This window comes from Echiichthys vipera, assembly GCF_963691815.1.
Source record: "Echiichthys vipera genome assembly, chromosome: X".
NCBI classification, from domain to species: Eukaryota; Metazoa; Chordata; class Actinopteri; order Perciformes; family Trachinidae; genus Echiichthys; species Echiichthys vipera.
This window is the reverse complement of record NC_139825.1, coordinates 33715617-33733580: the sequence shown is the minus strand read 5'-3', so window position 1 is coordinate 33733580 and position 17964 is coordinate 33715617. Positions and strand designations below refer to the sequence as shown.

The window sequence follows — 17964 nt, the reverse complement described above, 5'->3', positions numbered from 1 at the left end:
TAGAGAGGAGATACATTTTGTAGCAGAGTAAAAATGTCAGAAAATACAGCTTGAAAGAATATGTCTCTCTATAACTTTTGCTGGAAACAAAGAAACTTCTGTTTTTCTAGATCAGGAAGTGCTATATATTCCTACCAGTTTCTATAAGATTTGGTCAATATTAGAGAAGGGGCTGTAATGGAATGCCAGCAGGGCTTGCTATTACTTTGAGTCAATATTGAGATGTGCATGTGTTAAGGCTGGGACTGCTAAAAAAAAATGAAAATGCAAATGCCCAGTAACTTTTGTTACTGATCAAGTTTTAAGTCGATAATTTCTAGGCGGAGTTTGTTCAAGCATAAAAACATATGATTTCCTGTCACCAGTGGGGGGGGGGGGGGGGGGGGTGCTGATACTCTGAGTGGATATTAGAGAGACAGGATGGACGTCTTCTAACTATTCAAGGCGTGTTATACAAATGAATACACTGATGGCAGATGATGCCATGCAAGGTATCAACTGCTCATCTGAATCAAATCAAATCATTCAGACACTTTCACACGGCGATGGCACAGTCTTGTGTTCATATGTGATTAATTGAAATGAGAATGGGTTGCAACTTGTGCTTTAACAACGGGACAGGTACCTGTTAAGTGTATGTGTGATATATAGAGTAATGTTACCAATCAAGTGCAATCCTTGTGACCAAGAGGCAGCAGGTAGCCTCTCTTCTGAGAAAAAGCCAATTGATCCCTATAATTTAATCCACCACTTGCTTGTTATGCAATTAGAAAGTCTTTAATGAAAAGCATTGATATTAAATAATAATCATAAGACCAGATGCCCTGGATTAAAATCAAACACAGAAAACAACATCAAAGTTAAAGAGTATTTTTAGTAGAAACAACGTTGCCAGTGTTAGCACACTTAGAAAGTCAATCATTGGGAATATATATGTACAATGAAACAAATATTTGCTATGTAAAGATATAGTGGAGTAATGGTGTTCTGAGCAGAGAATGAAGTCACTCTTCCTCTGTGCATGTTTTTCTTGTGTTTCTTTGTTTTGATAGCCATGGGCTGTTACAAACTATTGGTTTTGGAGGTGGGGAACAGTTGGTGAGAGTAAAAACTACTCTGCTATGATTAACAATTGATTTAACATGGTTTTCCAACATAGTAAATAAAATAGAGAAGGGCTGGGCGCATATTTAAGGCATAATCCAGTTACAAGCCTGAGCCCTACCCTCATGTGTCAGGGGAAGGGTTGTCTCTATCCCCTCAGGCTTCATGGGTTAGGGCTACTAGTAGACGTATCAGAATGGTAAGTGTAAGGAGCCTATTTTTTTATTTTCAGTTGTTTGTTTGCTTGTGAGCTTGTAACTGTCAATAGGTGTTTTTACACTGGACAGCAAGCCAGGCAATCTGGCCTTGTTACCGGGCTGGTCGCGTATTCAGATGAATTGCAGCATATTGCCAGCCTGGTTTAACATCCCAATGTGCTGGCTCCATTTCCATGTAAATAGAGTTTTGCGGCTTGCTGGCACATTGGGCGAGGTGTCGATAACGTGAACTGTTGTGCAGGAGTCTTTAAAGCAGAAAACAGCTTATCACAGGAACGAGATACAGCAAGTCAGATGATAACTTAGATAGAATTTGTAAATTCTCAAATCACGGGGAGGGTAAAAGATGGGATTCCTGATGAAATGGTGGCTGAGGAACTTTGCCAACGTGGCTTTCGTCGGGAGAAGAAAGAAATGATCAGCAAATTAAAGAACTTGAGAAAAAAATGTAACGAGGTCAGTTACCAAAATAAGAGGAGCGCAACATGTCACATGTCAAGGCTACCCCTATCCCAGAAAGTCGGCTTTTGAGAAAAAAGGAATAGTATGCCTCCCTTTCACAGAGAAAGGACAGCAAATGGCACCCTTTGCCTGGCCACCAATGTGGCAGCTTTTTTGTATAAAAACATACTTACAGGTATGATGGTAGTGTGCTTTCCGCTTTGAGTGGAGCAGGATTTCAAGTTAGTAAGTCACTAAAATCAATGCATAGAAAAGGTTGGCCTTAATGGTTAATTGATTGTGTGCTTGACATCACACATATGAGACATTGTTTATAAGGGCTCCTAAAATTCTATGTGTTTTTACAATTGTGGCATTGTTTGTACTTTTGCACAGAATAGTTACTTCCTTCCCACTATGTCTTTCAGAGCATCCTTCTAAATCATACGCTGCAGGTGTATGTCCTGCTACAATATTTTGGAGGAATGTCCTTTAGGGGGCCAAGCACCAAATGTGCAAATGACTGCCTATTTATCTTATTCACAGTGTATTTGTTTGAGAGGAATCTTAACATTTTTTATAATCAGGAAACACGTAGTCAACAAAGATGAAACTGAATAAACCAGTTCAACTCGTTTGACTATTCAAGCTTTAGCTGCACATCCTTTGTGTATACACTCTCCTAGAGGGCTATTACTCTGTTTTAAGTGGGCACATTACCTGTTATGCAATTCCCTGAAGCTAAGAATATTGAAACAATGAAATGGCCAGCCCAGAGTCCAGTTCTAAACCCCGTAGAGAATTTCAGGAAAATCCTTATCAACAAAGCAATGGCTAAGAAACCCACCACAGTTACCGAACTATGGAAAAGACTGCTAGAAGAATGGACCAAGAACAAACCAGAGCAGTGAGAAACTAGTGATGTCCTGTGGGAGCAGATATGCTGAAGTCAATCAAAGCCAGGGCCTCTACACTTCCTATTCACTTTTTAATCCTATAGTCCTGTTCTCTAATTTTGCTCACTGTTTTTTCTGCAAACCAAAGGTTTTTGTGTGTGCATGGTTATTTAAAAAGAACATGTTACTACAACAGTGGTACTGCCACAGCGGATATTCTATCAAATTCTGAACAGTAAAAAAATAACAATATTTCAGAATAAATATAGGCCTGTGAATGTTCTCATTTGTCAAGGTCATCGTTATCCCAAAAGCAATTTCAGTCAAAAGGAACTGGACATGGTTATTTGTCTAGGAAGACGTTTCACCTCTCATCCAAGAGGCTTTGTCAGTTCATGTAGGCATCTGACCAGGCTGGGACTGGTCCAACTATCTGGTGTGGAGATCCAGGTATTTAACCTTTCACAAGGCCGATGATGTCACTGGAACCCTTTGGGCTCCAAGTGCCAATGACCGCTGTTAGAGTGACAGTCGTTGGTGGGAAGTTGTTTTCGACTTCGTTAGTGCTCTATTGAGTCTAAACGACAAGTCGTTGGAGTCACAGGAGGCCCTTTGTGAACAGTTGTTCTTTGAGGTTAGATTGTTGAATCTCCTGAGAAGGGATGAAAGGGCAGCATTGTAAATTGGAGATAAGTGGTGTATCAGACCTCCTCTGTTTAGCGATGGTTTCTCTACTTTTGCATAAATGGCTTCTTTTACTCCTCTTTCAAACCATCTGTCCTGTCTGTCCAGGATCAAAGTCAAAGTCAGCTTTATTGTCAATTCTTCACAGGAACAAGACATAAAAGGAATCAAAGTTGCGTTTCTCACTATCCCATGCGTAGACTAGACAAGACAAAGACAAGACACAAGTGCCAAGACACAAATGGTAAGTGACACAACATAAATAATCTAACTGCTATAGTAACAACAAAACAGTACAATAGTAATAGCAACAAAAAATTAAAGTGCAGATGGTGGCATAATACTCTTAAAGGGCTTGAAAGAATTATATATATATATATATATATGATATGGATGTAAACAATTTGATGTTTTAACAGATTACTGTGAAAAAGTATTTTCTGTGAAACATTAGCAGCCAAGGATGTGTGAATATAATACGTTTTTTTGTTCTTTTTAGTGCAAAACGATTGATAGCAGCAGGTCCAAATGTGCAATTTGCATAGTCATTTTCTATGTGTCTGTTATGAGTTCAGGATGTCTCTTGGAGCCCTTCTTGGTCGGGCTGAGAGTAGAGAGGGGAGAGAGTTCAGCAGCCTAACAGCCTGGTGGACAAAGCTGTTATTGAGTCTAGTGGTTCTCTTTCCAGAGGGCAGGAGGCTGAACAGTTTGTGTGTGGGATGGCTTAGATCACTCACTATTGTGACCGCTTTCCGGGTGTTGCGGGTGGTGTACAAGTCTTTGAGGGATGGGAGTGGGGCACCAGTAATTTCCCCCGCTGTATTCACTATGCGCTGCAGGGCTCTCTTTTCATACTCAGTGCAACTCCTGCCCCATGGGTGGTGGAGCACTTGACCTTTCGAGTTTTGCGCTGTTCTGCCTTCTTTGCCAGTGATGTAGTGTTTGTAGTCCATAACAGTTCCTCACCAATGTGCACCCCAGGAATTTGGTGCATCTCACTCTCAGGGCGCACTCACACTGTCCCTCTGTACCGGGTCAAAAACGTTTTTTCAGCTAAAGCCTAGTATGTTTAAGCAGTGTGAGTGCACCCGTTCCGCGCATAACTGCGGACAGCGGGCCGTTTACCGCTTGAAAGAGGTAGGCTTTTGTAGAGCCGTTTGCACATGTACGAGCACGAGCGTGCGCACTTGTACCTACCTACGGCAGTTGCGGTATGTGCGCCTGTTCGGACATAGAAAATAGAACGACAGTTCCAATAGACGGACATTTAACAACAACAACAATGGCGGTGAAAGGTTCACGTTGGTGTGATGCGGAGGTGGAGTGTTTACTGCAGATTTTGGTCGGATGAAAATATTCAAAAACAGTCGACAAGACGCACAAAAACTCCTAGGTCTGTGGAAAGATTTGTAAACAAAGCCACACACACGCGATCAATGCGTGTGACGTGTTACGGCATGATGACGTATGGACAGCAAGAAGCATTTGCGCGAGGCCCTGGCAGTGTGAGTACAAACGGGGCTGGGGCGCGGGGGAGAGGGAGGGGGGACAAGTACCCTAAAGCACGGGGCGCGGTGCGGAAGGACAGTGTGAGTGCGCCCTCAGTGGTAGGTGTGGCCTCTCTGGAAGTTAACAACATTTAGCAGGAGGTTGTTGTTCCTACACCACGTGGTCAGAAGGTCTACCTCTTTCCTGTAGTGTGTCTCGTCGCCCTTGGTGATGAGACCCACCAGAGTTGTGTCGTCCACAAACTTTATGAGGTGATAGGTGCTGTAAGTTGGTGTGCAGTCGTGCGTCAATAGGGTGAAGAGCAGAGGACTGAGCATGCAGCCTTGTGGGGCCCCCTGTGCTCAGGGTGATGGTGCTGGAGGTGTTGTTCCCAACACGTACTGCTTGTGGCCTCTCGCTGAGGAAGTAGAGAAGCCAGTTGTAGAGTGAAGTGCTGAGGCCCAAATTGTCCAGTTTGCAGATGAGCTGTTGTGGTATTATGGTATTGAATGCTGAACTGAAGTCTATGAACAGCATTCTCACATATGAGTCTTTCTGTTCCAGGTGGCTGAGGGCCGGGTGGAGGGCAGAGCAATTTGCATCCACTGTGGATCGTTTCGCCCTGTATGCAAACTGGAAGGGGTCCAAGGTGGGAGGAGGATGGATTTGATGTGTGACTGATCTAGCCGATAGAAGCTCTTTGTGATGATGGGTGTCGGTGCCACAGGATGGTAGTCGTTGTAGCAGGATGGGGATGATGTCTTTGGCACAGGTATAATGGTGGTGGCTTTGAAGCATGATGGGACAATGGCTTGCTTCAAGGAGATGTTAAAAATGTCAGTAAAGACACCCTTATGTTCCTCTGCACAGTCTTCAGCACCCTACCAGGGATGTTGTCTGGGCCTGTTACTTTCCCGCTGTTGATGGTAGAGAATGTCCTCTTTACGCTGGCGGCAGACAGAGTCTGGTCATGGGGAGGTGTTGCGGTTATCTGTGGGCAAGTATTGTTTTGTGCATCGAAGCGTGCAAAGAAGCTGTTCAGGTTGTTGAGCAGGTGTCACTCTCGCAGCTCTTTGGTGCAGGCTTGTAGTCTGTGATATCTTGAATGCCTTGCCATAGGCTCTGTGCATCTTTACTGTTGTTGAAGTGGGATGTTATTCTGTGTGTGTGATCCTGTTTTGTTTTTCTGATGCCCTGGGAAATATTGGCTCTTGCTGTTCTCAAGCCAGATTCGTCTCTAGCTAGGCCAGGGGTGTCAAAATGGTGAAATTTTGGCAGAACAGTCTTGAGATCAGCATGGTTAAAATCTCCTGCGAGGATAGTGAAACCATCTTGACTTGCTGTTTGTTGTTCACTGATGGCTTTATACAGTTCATTAAGTGCAGTGTTCCGGTCACTGTTGTTTTCAGTGGGAGGGACGTAGACTGCAGCTAGTGGAATCACAGTCATCTCTCTGGGCAGATAGAAAGGACGACACTTTATGATCATAAACTCAGTCAGTGGAGAACTGTTTTTGCATACCACAGTCCGGCCTGGCACCACGCCTCTCAGATGTAAACACAGATTCCTCCGCCACGGGTCTTCCCTCCTTCTACGAGGGCTCTGTCCACTCGGTAGCATGCTAGCTGCTCCAGTTACACAGCAGAGTCGGGAATGTTAGCCATGTTTCAGTGAATATTAGCACACAACAGTTACTCACTTTTGGATTCGCTGATCTCAGTAGTTGAATGTTGTGCATTTTTATTGTCCAATGATCGTACATTTGCCAGGAGGATAGATGGAATGGCTGGGTGAGTTGGACTAGCCTCTAGCCTGGCTCGGATACCTCCACGCTTGCCCCTCTTTGATGTCCTCGCTCACCGCTTCCCATACCTTCTTTCTGTTGGAGGGGTTTCAGGCGAATGTAGTGTGAGAGCAGGCCGACGGAGCAGTCCGAGCTCTTTTAGCGTCTCTGTTGTTGGTTCCAAAACTTTGCAGATCTTGCTTTTTCGGATGTCTATTAAAGCCTGTCGACTGTACTTGTATTCCGACATAGACCAACAAGAAAAGCATTCAGGCAAACATTCTTTAAACGAACAAAACATTGCAAAGTAGCAGTGTCCAGGCCTGAGGAGTTAGCTCTCCTGTGTTGGGCCCTGCGTTTATGCAGTGGTTGTTTTGTTTCTCTAATGTAGAGATCTTTGCATTCCTTGGTGCATTGGACAGCATAAACCAGATTGCTTGTGGGTGTGCGGAGTTCTGTCCTGGGGATGTACTAGTCTCTGTCTGAGTGTGTAACTGGGTTTGAAATTGAATTGGATTCAATTGTTGAAGATCTTCTGTTTCTCTGATACCCCAGCCACATACAGGATGACTATGTTGTTTCTTTTGTTTTCTTTTTCATTTTCAACCACGTTTTCAAAAAAGGTCCAGCTGGGGTAACCACAAGTTGTGAGGGTACCTCTCAAGTGCTTGTATTCTTCCCCTTGGGCCTGTGAGCTGGTGGGTACGATAACAGCTCTGTGTTGCAGGATTCTGATAACTCCAAGCTTGGGGTGGTGGGAGTCAAACAGTAGATATTGATCTGTGTGAGTGGGTTTTCTGTATACCCAGATGTAGAGGCTCCTCCTGAGAAACTCAGGAGAATCTTCAACAAACACTGAATCCCTCTGAATGCAACAGAGGAGAGCTAACTCCTCAGGCCTTGACTATGCTGTCCACTTACATCTGATAGGGAAAGCCCACTCCTTTGATGACAACAATGTTCACATCTTGGACAGAGAGGACAGATGGTTTGAAAGAGGAGTAAAAGAAGCCTATCTATCAATGCAAAAGTAGAGAAACCATCTCCTTAACAGAGGAGGTCTGAGACACCACTTATCTCCAATTTACAATGCTGCCCTTTCATCCCTTCCCAGGAGATTCAACTATCTAACCTCAAAGAACAACTGTTCACAAAGGGCCTCCTGTGACTCAATGACTAGTCGTAATGACCCAATAGAGCACTAACGGAGTCAAAACCTACTTCCCACCAACAACTGTCACTCTAACCGCGGCCGTTGGCACTTGGAGCACAAATGGTTCCAGTGACATCATTGGCCTTGTGAAAGGTTAAATACCTGAATCTCCACACCAGATAGTTGGACCAGTCCCAGCCTGGTTAGATACGTACATGAACTGATGAAGCCTCTTGGATGATAGGGGGGGAAGGTCTTCCTAGACAAATAACCAAGTCCAGTTGCTTTTGACTGAAATTGCTTTGGGGATACAGAATAAATATAGTATTAAAAATGTGTTGTCTAGTTTTGATCCAGTGTATTGTCTGGCCCTTTTGATAGATAAATGGTTAAATGTTGAACAATAAGACAAGTGATCATTTTCAAGAACCGCCTGCCTTCACAGCATACTGTCAGCTTCTCTGCTGAATGTAATGGCCATTGCTTTTCCATTGTTCTACTCCTCTCTTTGTGCTGTTGAGCACAATATTATATTGCATATGAATAACTACCTCTTATTCTGTGTCTAGAGAGTCTTTATTGTCCAGATCATTACAAGCATCAAAAGTTACTGACAGTAATACAGAGGAGAACAACAACAGGTTTATCCTCAAAGCAATTTCAGTCAAAAACAACTGGACTGGTTGTTTGTCTAGGAAGACGTTTCACCTCTCATCCAAGAGGCTTCATCAGTTCATGTACGCATCTGACCAGGCTGGGACTGGTCCAACTAACTGGTGTGGAGATCCAGGTATTTAACCTCTCACAAGGCCGATGATGTCACTGACACCCTTTGTGCTCCAAGTGCCCACGCCCGTCGTTAGAGTGACAGTCGTTGGTGGGCAGTTGGTTTCGACTTCGTTAGTGCTCTATTGAGTCTGAACGACAGTCGTTGGGGTCACCCGGGCCATGTGTGAACAGTTGTCCTTTGAGGTTAGATTGTTGAATCTCCTGGGAAGGGATGAAAGGGCAGCATTGTAAATTGGAGATAAGTGGTGTCTCAGACCCCCTCCTCTGATTAGCGATGGTTTCTCCACTTTTACATAGATGGCTTCTTTTACTCCTCTTTCAAACCATATGTCCTCTCTGTCCAAGATTTGGACATTACTGTCATCAAAGGAGTGGGCTTTCTCCTTGAGGTGTAAGTGGACAGCCGAGTCCAGGCCTGAGGAGTTAGCTCTCCTGTGTTGGGCCATGCGTTTATGCAGTGGTTGTTTTGTTTCTCCAATGTAAAGATCTTTGCATTCCTCGTTGCATTGGACAGCATAAACCAGGTTGCTTTTGTGGTGGTGTGGTGTTCTGTCCTTCGGATGTACTAGTCTCTGTCTGAGTGTGTTACCGGGTTTGAAATACACAGGAATGCAGTGTTTGTTGAAAATCCTCCTGAGTTTCTCCGATACCCCAGCCACATATGGGATGACTATGTTGTTTCTCCTGTTATCTTTTTCTTTCTCAACCACTTTGGTTTTCTTTCTAGAGGCAGCTGGCATTTTAACAAAGGTCCAGCTGGGGTAGCCACAAGTTGTGAGGGCGCCTCTCAGGTGCTTGCGTTCTTCCCCTTGAGCTTGTGAGCTAGTGGGTACGTTATCAGCTCTATGCTGCAGTGTTCTGATAACGCCAAGCTTGTGTTCCAAAGGGTGGTGAGAGTCAAAAAGTAGATATTGATCCGTGTGAGTGGGTTTTCTGTATACCCCTATGTGGAGGCTCCTGTCATTCTCCATATGGACGTCACAGTTCAAGAAGGGCAAGCTGTTGTCCTTAACTTCCTCTCTGGTGAACTTGATGTTTCTGTCCACTGAGTTGATATGTTCAATAAAAGTTTGCACCTCTTTGGATTTGATCTTAACCCATGTGTCGTCCACATATCTGAACCAATGGCTTGGGGTTACTCCTTTAAAGGAGTTCAAAGCCTTGCCCTCTACCTCCTCCATGTACAGATTTGCCACAATAGGGGATACTGGTGAACCCATGGCACAGCCGTGTTTCTGTCTGTAAAAAATGCCATTAAACTGGAAATATGTGGTATTCAGGCACAAATCCAGAAGTTGGCAAATGTGGTCTGGTTTGAGATTTGTTCAGATTTGTAAGGAATTGTCCTGTGTGAGCCGCTCTCTTACCGTGGCCAAGGCCTCCATGGTTGGAATACAGGTGAACAAGGAAGTCACATCGTAGGACACCATGGTTTCATCTCTCAACAAACACTGCATTCCTGTGTATTTCAAACCCGGTAACACACTCAGACAGAGACTAGTACATCCGAAGGACAGAACACCACACCACCACAAAAGCAACCTGGTTTATGCTGTCCAATGCAACGAGGAATGCAAAGATCTTTACATTGGAGAAACAAAACAACCACTGCATAAACGCATGGCCCAACACAGGAGAGCTAACTCCTCAGGCCTGGACTCGGCTGTCCACTTACACCTCAAGGAGAAAGCCCACTCCTTTGATGACAGCAATGTCCAAATCTTGGACAGAGAGGACATATGGTTTGAAAGAGGAGTAAAAGAAGCCATCTATGTAAAAGTGGAGAAACCATCGCTAATCAGAGGAGGGGGTCTGAGACACCACTTATCTCCAATTTACAATGCTGCCCTTTCATCCCTTCCCAGGAGATTCAACAATCTAACCTCAAAGGACAACTGTTCACACATGGCCCGGGTGACCCCAACGACTGTCGTTCAGACTCAATAGAGCACTAACGAAGTCGAAACCAACTGCCCACCAACGACTGTCACTCTAACGACGGGCGTGGGCACTTGGAGCACAAAGGGTGTCAGTGACATCATCGGCCTTGTGAGAGGTTAAATACCTGGATCTCCACACCAGTTAGTTGGACCAGTCCCAGCCTGGTCAGATGCGTACATGAACTGATGAAGCCTCTTGGATGAGAGGTGAAACGTCTTCCTAGACAAACAACCAGTCCAGTTGTTTTTGACTGAAATTGCTTTGAGGATAACGATGACCTGGACGAATGAGAACATTCACAGGCTTAACAACAGGTTTACATTCCTTGAACAAATGATTATAGGTTGTAGTTTGAGACTGCTGGTTTGTCTGCTGGATCTGGCTTCGTGGAATTGATAAACTTTACGAATCATGATCATTAGAAGTAAAACTCTCATACTTGCAGTATGCTAGTAGTAATCTCCTTTTTATTTTATTTATCACACAATAATGAGAGTAAGAGGCAAACATTTAAGGTCTCAGATTTTATTTTTGTAGATTCATTTGATGACATTTGCTACAACATTTCATCATAATTGGATGGATCTGTTAGTAGGATGATTACACATAACAAAACTGGTTTCAACATTGTTTTATCTCAAAGGCAAGAAAGGGCAAAGCTAAGCACTGAAGTATTTAACAGAACAGTAAAAACAATTAAATCATGTAGAGTCAATTTTTTTAAATGTATTTTTCCAGTGATCAGATTGGTCAGTTACTTGCTCCCCTGACTAATATCAGCACTGAAATGCAAGAATGAAGATGTCAACTGACAACTGAGAAGAGAAGTGCATCAGTGTGCTGCAGGACAAGAGGTATCTAAGTTGACAAGACTAAGACTACAGATTTTCAAATGTTTCCCTTGCTTAATTTTAAAACTCCTTCAAAACCTTTGTGTGTTTGCCTTTTTTATTATTTGCTGGATGTCAGTGCAGTTACAACGGACCTGGCCCTTGTGTGTTTAAGGCCATGTTTACCTTCAGAAACCCCTGCTAAATGATGTTCAACAAAACAGAGTAACAAAGGTCTTCAGTGATCATTGAAACTCAACTGGTAACAGTGTAACAATATATTCATCTCTCCTGTTGAACATGCTTAACGGTTTTTCATAGCGCCATGAACGGGTACAGATTTAAATCAAATTCAGGAGTTTCTGAAGGGAAAGAGGGATGGCTCTCCTTTTTAATATCTCCTGGAACTGACTGATGAGACTGTGGACTTGGTAACAGTAGCACCACCGCCATAACCACTGCTGTAACCACCAGACAAGCTGCTGCCACCGAAGCCGAATCCACTGCTAGAGCTAGACAATCCTGGAACCGGAAAGTAGCATGAAAGTGTTATCATTTATACATTCATATGTCTGTGTGAGCTGTTGATTCAGGTATCACTTATGATGTTGATGTATAAAAACTGAAACTTACCACCACCGCCGGAGGTCTGCTGCACATGGATGGTTGCACTTCCACCTCCGCTGGCCAGTCTAATTGTGGAATAATAACAAGTTAGTGTGGAATAAAGAATCTAATGTAATGTTGCAGTCATTAAACTATATTCAGTATTCAAGTTTAACCCACCTGCTCTCCTCTCCTTCCAGCAGTTTTCTGTAGGTGGCGATTTCTATGTCCAGGGCCAGCTTGACGTTCATCAGCTCCTGGTATTCGCGTACCTGGCGGGCCATGTCCTGCTTGGCTCTCTGCAGAGCATCCTCCAGGTCCCTGATGCGGAGCTTGGCATCCTTTACTGCCAGCTCACCACGCTCCTCAGCCTCTGCGATCTGAGCCTCAAGGCTGGCTCTCTGAAAATGATGTCACAGATGGTTTAATAATTGCAAATCCTCTAAAGTAATTAAGTATGTTAGTAATATTGTATCATCCACCAGAAGTTCTTGAAACATACCTGTCCTTTGACAGCCTCAATCTCATTCTGAATACGGGCGATCATACGGTTCAGCTCAGCAATCTCAGCCTTTGTTGTGCGCAGGTCATCGCCATACTGTCCAGCAGAGCTCTGCATCTCCTCATACTATTATGAAAAATACAACAAGGTATATGAAGACTATGATCCAGAAGGTTGTATGTAAATGACACAGGAAAAACTTAAACTCTGCTTTTGACTCACCTTCTGTTTGTACCAGGTCTCTGCTTCAGCCTTGCTGCGGTTTGCAATGTCTTCATACTGAGCACGCACTTCAGCCACAATAGAATCCATGTCCAATTGACGGCTGTTGTCCATCTCCACGATGACGGAGGTGTCCTTGATCTGGCCCTGCAGCTCACGAAGCTCCTACAGAACCAATGGTTATTGCAAAATCGTTAACTCTTTGTCATTTATTATTTATAGATTTAGCGGATGATCATTATAGTATTATGAAGTATTATATATTATAGATGCATACAGCCTCATAAACGGCCCTGAGGAAGTTGATCTCATCCTGAAGAGCATCAGCCTTGGCTTCAAGCTCCACCTTGTTCATGTATGCAGCATCCACATCCTGTATAGAAAACCATGTAAAAACAGGACGTTTTATATTAAAACTGAGGATTTAAAAATAAAAAATGAAAAACCATCTTGATGTACTCATACCTTCTTCAGGAGTACAAACTCGTTCTCTGCAGCTGCACGTTTGTTGATTTCATCTTCATACCTGTTGCAACATAAGGCCATGTTTTAGTGCATCTGCTCCATTTTGAATATCTGTGTCCTAACTTGTGTTTGTGTCAAGCAATCACTCACTTCCTCTTGAAGTCCTCAACCAGGCCTTGCATGTTCCTCAGCTCTCCCTCCAGCTTGCCCTTCTCATTGCCGAGCCCATCAAGCTGTCTGCGCAGGTTGGCAATGTAGGCCTCGAACATGCCCTCGATGTTTGAGCGGGTGGTGGTCTGGTCCTGCAGGAGGCTCCATTTGGTCTCCAGCATCTTGTTCTGTTGCTCCAGGAAACGGACCTGTGGGGAGATAAAACCAGGGAAGATTGTGAAATGTTGTTTCAAAAAATATTTTCTATATTTATCAGTGTATTTGGTTTGCTTATGGGCTGAATAGAAATCCTATATTGATTTATGGGAGTGATCAGTGAAAAAAAGGTTTGAAAGGTGTGTCATGGTGTTGTTAGATTCTAAAGGCCTGAGTACTTTGTTCTGTCAGTGTTTGTCCGAGTGCCAACTTATAGTGTTTAGAAAGTTTTCTTCGACATAAAGCATGACTACACATATGGCTTGAATGTAACTATTAACACAAATGTGTGACTATAGCATTTAAGGCAACTGAAAGTTGGATCAACAAATACTTAGCATTCCTGTTGCCAATAACAACCAGGTGATAGGTGCAATGTACAAATGACAGACTTTGGTCTCTGTGGGCATAATTCAGACGGATCCCTTTTTTCTCTGACAGTCTCTCAGGTAAGACATTGGAATATAATCATCATCTATGTTTAGATACTCACAGGCCAGCTGTTTGGTACATTTTGGAAGTTGCCAGTGTAAGATGAGTTCACAATCAGCAACAGACTTTGAAAGTTTTATAAGTGTTCCTAATTCTAGATGCTGTAACTCATTGATGGCTACAACATGAAAGAGATAAGATACACAGCTGTCTTGCTTTGTCAGCATTTGTCTATTGTCAAAAAGTTGAAGGCAAAAAATAACTAACTTGACAGCTGTTAGAAGTAAATGTAGCCTAGCGAGTGCATGTAAGTCATCAGCACTGCAATGAGGTCTACTTGCACATAAGATAGTCACACAGAGCACACAGGAACCAACCTTGTCGATGAAGGAGGCGAAGCGGTTGTTGAGGGTCTTGATCTGCTCCTTCTCCTGGTTGCGGACAACCTGGATGGTGGGGTCAATCTCCAGGTTCAGAGGGGCCAGCAGGCTCTGGTTGACTTGGACAGCTGTGATCGGTGCAATGAAGCCACCTGCTTGGCTAGAAGAAAAGCCATAACTACCAGAACCACCACCCATTGACATACCAGAAGACATACCAAAACCAGCTCCAGCTCCAGCACCAGCACCACCAGCACCATAACTGGATCTTTTTACAGAATAACTGCTGCTAACTGTTGGTGCAAAAGACCTCCTGGTGCTGCCACTAGAGCTTGAGACTGAGTAAGCCTTTCTCGACATCATGTTTGCAGTGGTATGGGTTGTCTTTGAGCAGAGGAGAACAGGAGATGAGCAGTCTTCAAAAGGAGAGCCAAGTCCCTCTGAGTGCCTGACTGCAGACTCTGCCAGCTTTTATGTCTGAGCCGAGTGAGGGGGAGGATCCAATTCAGCCACTTCAACCTGTGCTCTCGCTTTTGCTGACCAACCCCCCACCCCCACCTCACCTCAGCCTCTGAATGACAGGAATGGCCAATCCTGTAAAACAGGTAGGGAGGGATTGTCAGAAGATAAACTGTGACACACCCTGTCCCGGGTCAGGCTGGAGGGGAAAACAGTGAGAGGCAGATATGTGTAGTGAGAATGTGATTATGTAAGAGGGAGAAAAACCTAGAGGCTATAAGCGGATGTGTAAAAGTATAAACCATGCAAAAGTGTTTTACAGTAAGCTTTGACATAATCCACGTCAGAGCATATATAAACCAAAGTTCAGTTTTTCTTTGATATGTTTTGTTAATGTGTTTTAGTCATTCTGGGTCAGTTCTAATTCTGGATTCACCAAATAATAAAACAATTCAAAGCGCACATGCAGCTTTTTTTCTGGTCTTAAACCAAGTCTTACTCACCTCACAAATTTTGTAATAAACGGAGCATCTAGGTGCATGTGTATTTCATATTCTATCCTTATACATACATATTCTTACCACTAGAAGTACAGAACCAGAACAGCCAGGGTGCAGTTCATAGATTTTAACACCATTCAGCTATTAGCACTCAAATGAGCTACAATTTATGCCTCTCTTTTTTTTCATTCACTGTAAACAATACAGAACATGTCAGGACTTCAATATCTCACAGCAGTAACATTTCACAGATGTAACCCACACATTTTAGTTCACTGCCACTCTCTGTTACAATACAGAATACTGTTTGGTTTGCCATACAACCTTAACAACTTTTTATTTTCCCCTACTTTACCCCTCTGTATTGCAGGTATTTTACAGAATAGTTACCAGTTACTTTTCACTCTTCTTAACAGACACATTAATCCAGCTTTATTATTCAATACTACGTAATAATATATAAAGTAGTTAAACTCGGCTACACTTTAATCAGTTACAACAATGAAATAATGCTTTCATGCCAATACATGCATACTTATAATCCAGGGATATAATACTTATAGCAAGTAATTTGTAATAAGCCATTCTGTATGAGTATTTTACTTCAATACCTATTTACATAAGGTAGCTTACAGTTTAACTTCAATACGATTATTTTTAATTATGTAATTTATAATACATTTGTTCATGCTTTTTGACACTGTTGATGTGTATCTTTCTCATTCATTAAATTTTATACAAAATGTGTTATTTTTAATGTTATATTTAACCTTATCCTAACTTCAGCAACATATCCATTTGACATAATTATAACCTATAAAACATAATTCTCTCTTTTTTCCCGAATAAAATAAAATAAAATGAATATAAATATAAAATATTGGACGAATACAGCATGGTGAAAATATGCTGCAGACCAGTACTCAAGTAGAAAATCTTACCAATCATACTGCATATGTTAAATGAGTAATCGCAAGAACACCAAAAACAACCTGTTTCCCAAACATTTAACCACCCTAACAAGTCACACAACAATAAGAATGGCCATCCTGCCTAACTCCTTTTGCTGGAAATTAGTCTGACTGTCGCCCACTAACCTGTATGGTCTAATAAGCATAACAATACACAGGAATCCTGATAGTCTGAGTAGATTTTTAAGTTCCCCTAATCATGCTTTATTTTAGCCTATCTGTTATCTTTGAAGATAAAAAAATCAGAATTCAGAATTCTCTCAGTCATCGTGGAAGAGATGATTGCATTGTGTATGTGTTATCTCTTGTGAGCAGAATTATTATTGAGATGATACAGTCTGGTAGAAACTGATATCAATCATCATCATATCAAGTTATGTGTGTGTTCAATACATCGAGGAAAAGTAGATGTCTTTTGTCCTCAGGTATTATTATTTCAACTCTGCACATGCAGATAATTTGTGTAAGCTATGCAATTAGGCAAATTACACAGTTGTATCATATTATATCTTCTTTTGAAAAGTAACACTTTGTTTAAATATTTTTTCCTTTTAGTTTTTAAAGACTTTGTGCTGCAACAACTGGACAAGTACTGTTTAAGTCCATTTTTGTACTGTAGTGCAAACAAGTCCAGTGCAATTATCCAGTGCAATTATTGTGACCTGTATGGAGCCGGTAGCCTCTCCAACATCTCCTCCTTTTTATGGGTTATGTCATCCGTCTGGCAATGAAATCAGTGTGTTCTGAGTACCATTAAAATTGAGCATGGGTCAAAAAGTCAAGCCTAGGCCGGATGATCTTGTTCCAATACTTTGTCCGTTGAGTTTGTCACTTTTTAAAAAAATATTTATTTAATTTATATTTTTGCATTTTGAAGGGACACATATTCTGTCTGTGACACTGCCATGAATGGAAGGAGAAAGATAATGAACAACTGTGATCCCTCCTTAGACAGCCGCTTGTGAGGCACCTGCCTTACAGTCAAACAGCCAATCATGGTTGGGTCAATTATGGAAAGAGACTTGGCAGCCAAGAAGAAGAAGAGTATTGGGCTAAAGTGGTTTACCAGGTGAAAAAAGGTGAAGCAAAAACGGGGCCAGAAACCCAGAGATGGCCAACTGATTGGGAAAGGGCAGGTGCTTTCAAAATATACCTGGCAGGTGATGTACATGGTGGAGGGAAAAAGTAACAGCTCAACAATTATTGTTGAGGCAATTAATGCAGTTATATGGATGTTGTGGATTCTACTGGCACAGGTGACACAAAAAAAGAAAAGAGCGACTGGAAAAATGACTGAACTCAAGAAGTCATGGCAATCAGAGTGCACTCTGGCACATACTGGACCATTGGTCAATACCGAGCACTCTAAGGATATGATGTCCGGTTATTCACAGCACCACACTTTCAGAGCAGCACAGCTCTAGAATTCTAGAATTCTTTCTATTTCTCTGACCAACAATGTTTTCATTTTAGTGTGGATTTCCAGATGGAAATTAAGAACGCATTGCAAATAAACAACACACAACAGCATTTTATCCTCAGGCAGAGCAACAAAGACAAAAGCCTCGATGACTGCATGCCAATGGGGCTGCAGAGTCATCCTGCAAATTTGCAAGTCTTGCAGAAACTTACCGTATCCTTCATACCATTAGCAGCTATAGCAAAATAGCTTTGGGCATTGATAAACACATTTTTTTATGTGTTTTTTTTTTTTTTTTTTTACACCTTACCCGG

At 42.5% G+C, this 17964-nt stretch overlaps 1 protein-coding gene across 1 annotated transcript; it reads right to left on the bottom strand.

The window, feature by feature from the left end:
- Positions 1-11121: 11121 nt before the first annotated feature.
- Positions 11122-14712, bottom strand: LOC310965475 (intermediate filament protein ON3-like). The gene is made up of 9 exons (XM_083939090.1): positions 14298-14712; positions 13273-13481; positions 13123-13183; positions 12935-13030; positions 12658-12822; positions 12436-12561; positions 12114-12334; positions 11961-12019; positions 11122-11849 (listed from the first exon to the last, which is right to left on the bottom strand). The coding sequence occupies exons 1-9, from the start codon at positions 14661-14663 to the stop codon at positions 11719-11721; spliced, it is 1434 nt and encodes a 477-aa protein (XP_083795216.1). The 5' UTR covers positions 14664-14712; the 3' UTR covers positions 11122-11718.
- Between the last annotated feature and the right edge of the window lie 3252 nt (positions 14713-17964).

Bases quoted from the DNA above. Each gene is read 5' to 3' on its own strand.
- LOC310965475 (XM_083939090.1), bottom strand. From the start codon at position 14,663: ATGATGTCGAGAAAGGCTTACTCAGTCTCAAGCTCTAGTGGCAGCACC. The intron at 13,482-14,297 runs GTTGGTTCCTGT...ATCTCCCCACAG, and splicing joins TCGCCTCCTTCATCGACAAG to GTCCGTTTCCTGGAGCAACA. The intron at 12,020-12,113 runs GTGGGTTAAACT...TTCCACAATTAG, and splicing joins CTGGAAGGAGAGGAGAGCAG to ACTGGCCAGCGGAGGTGGAA.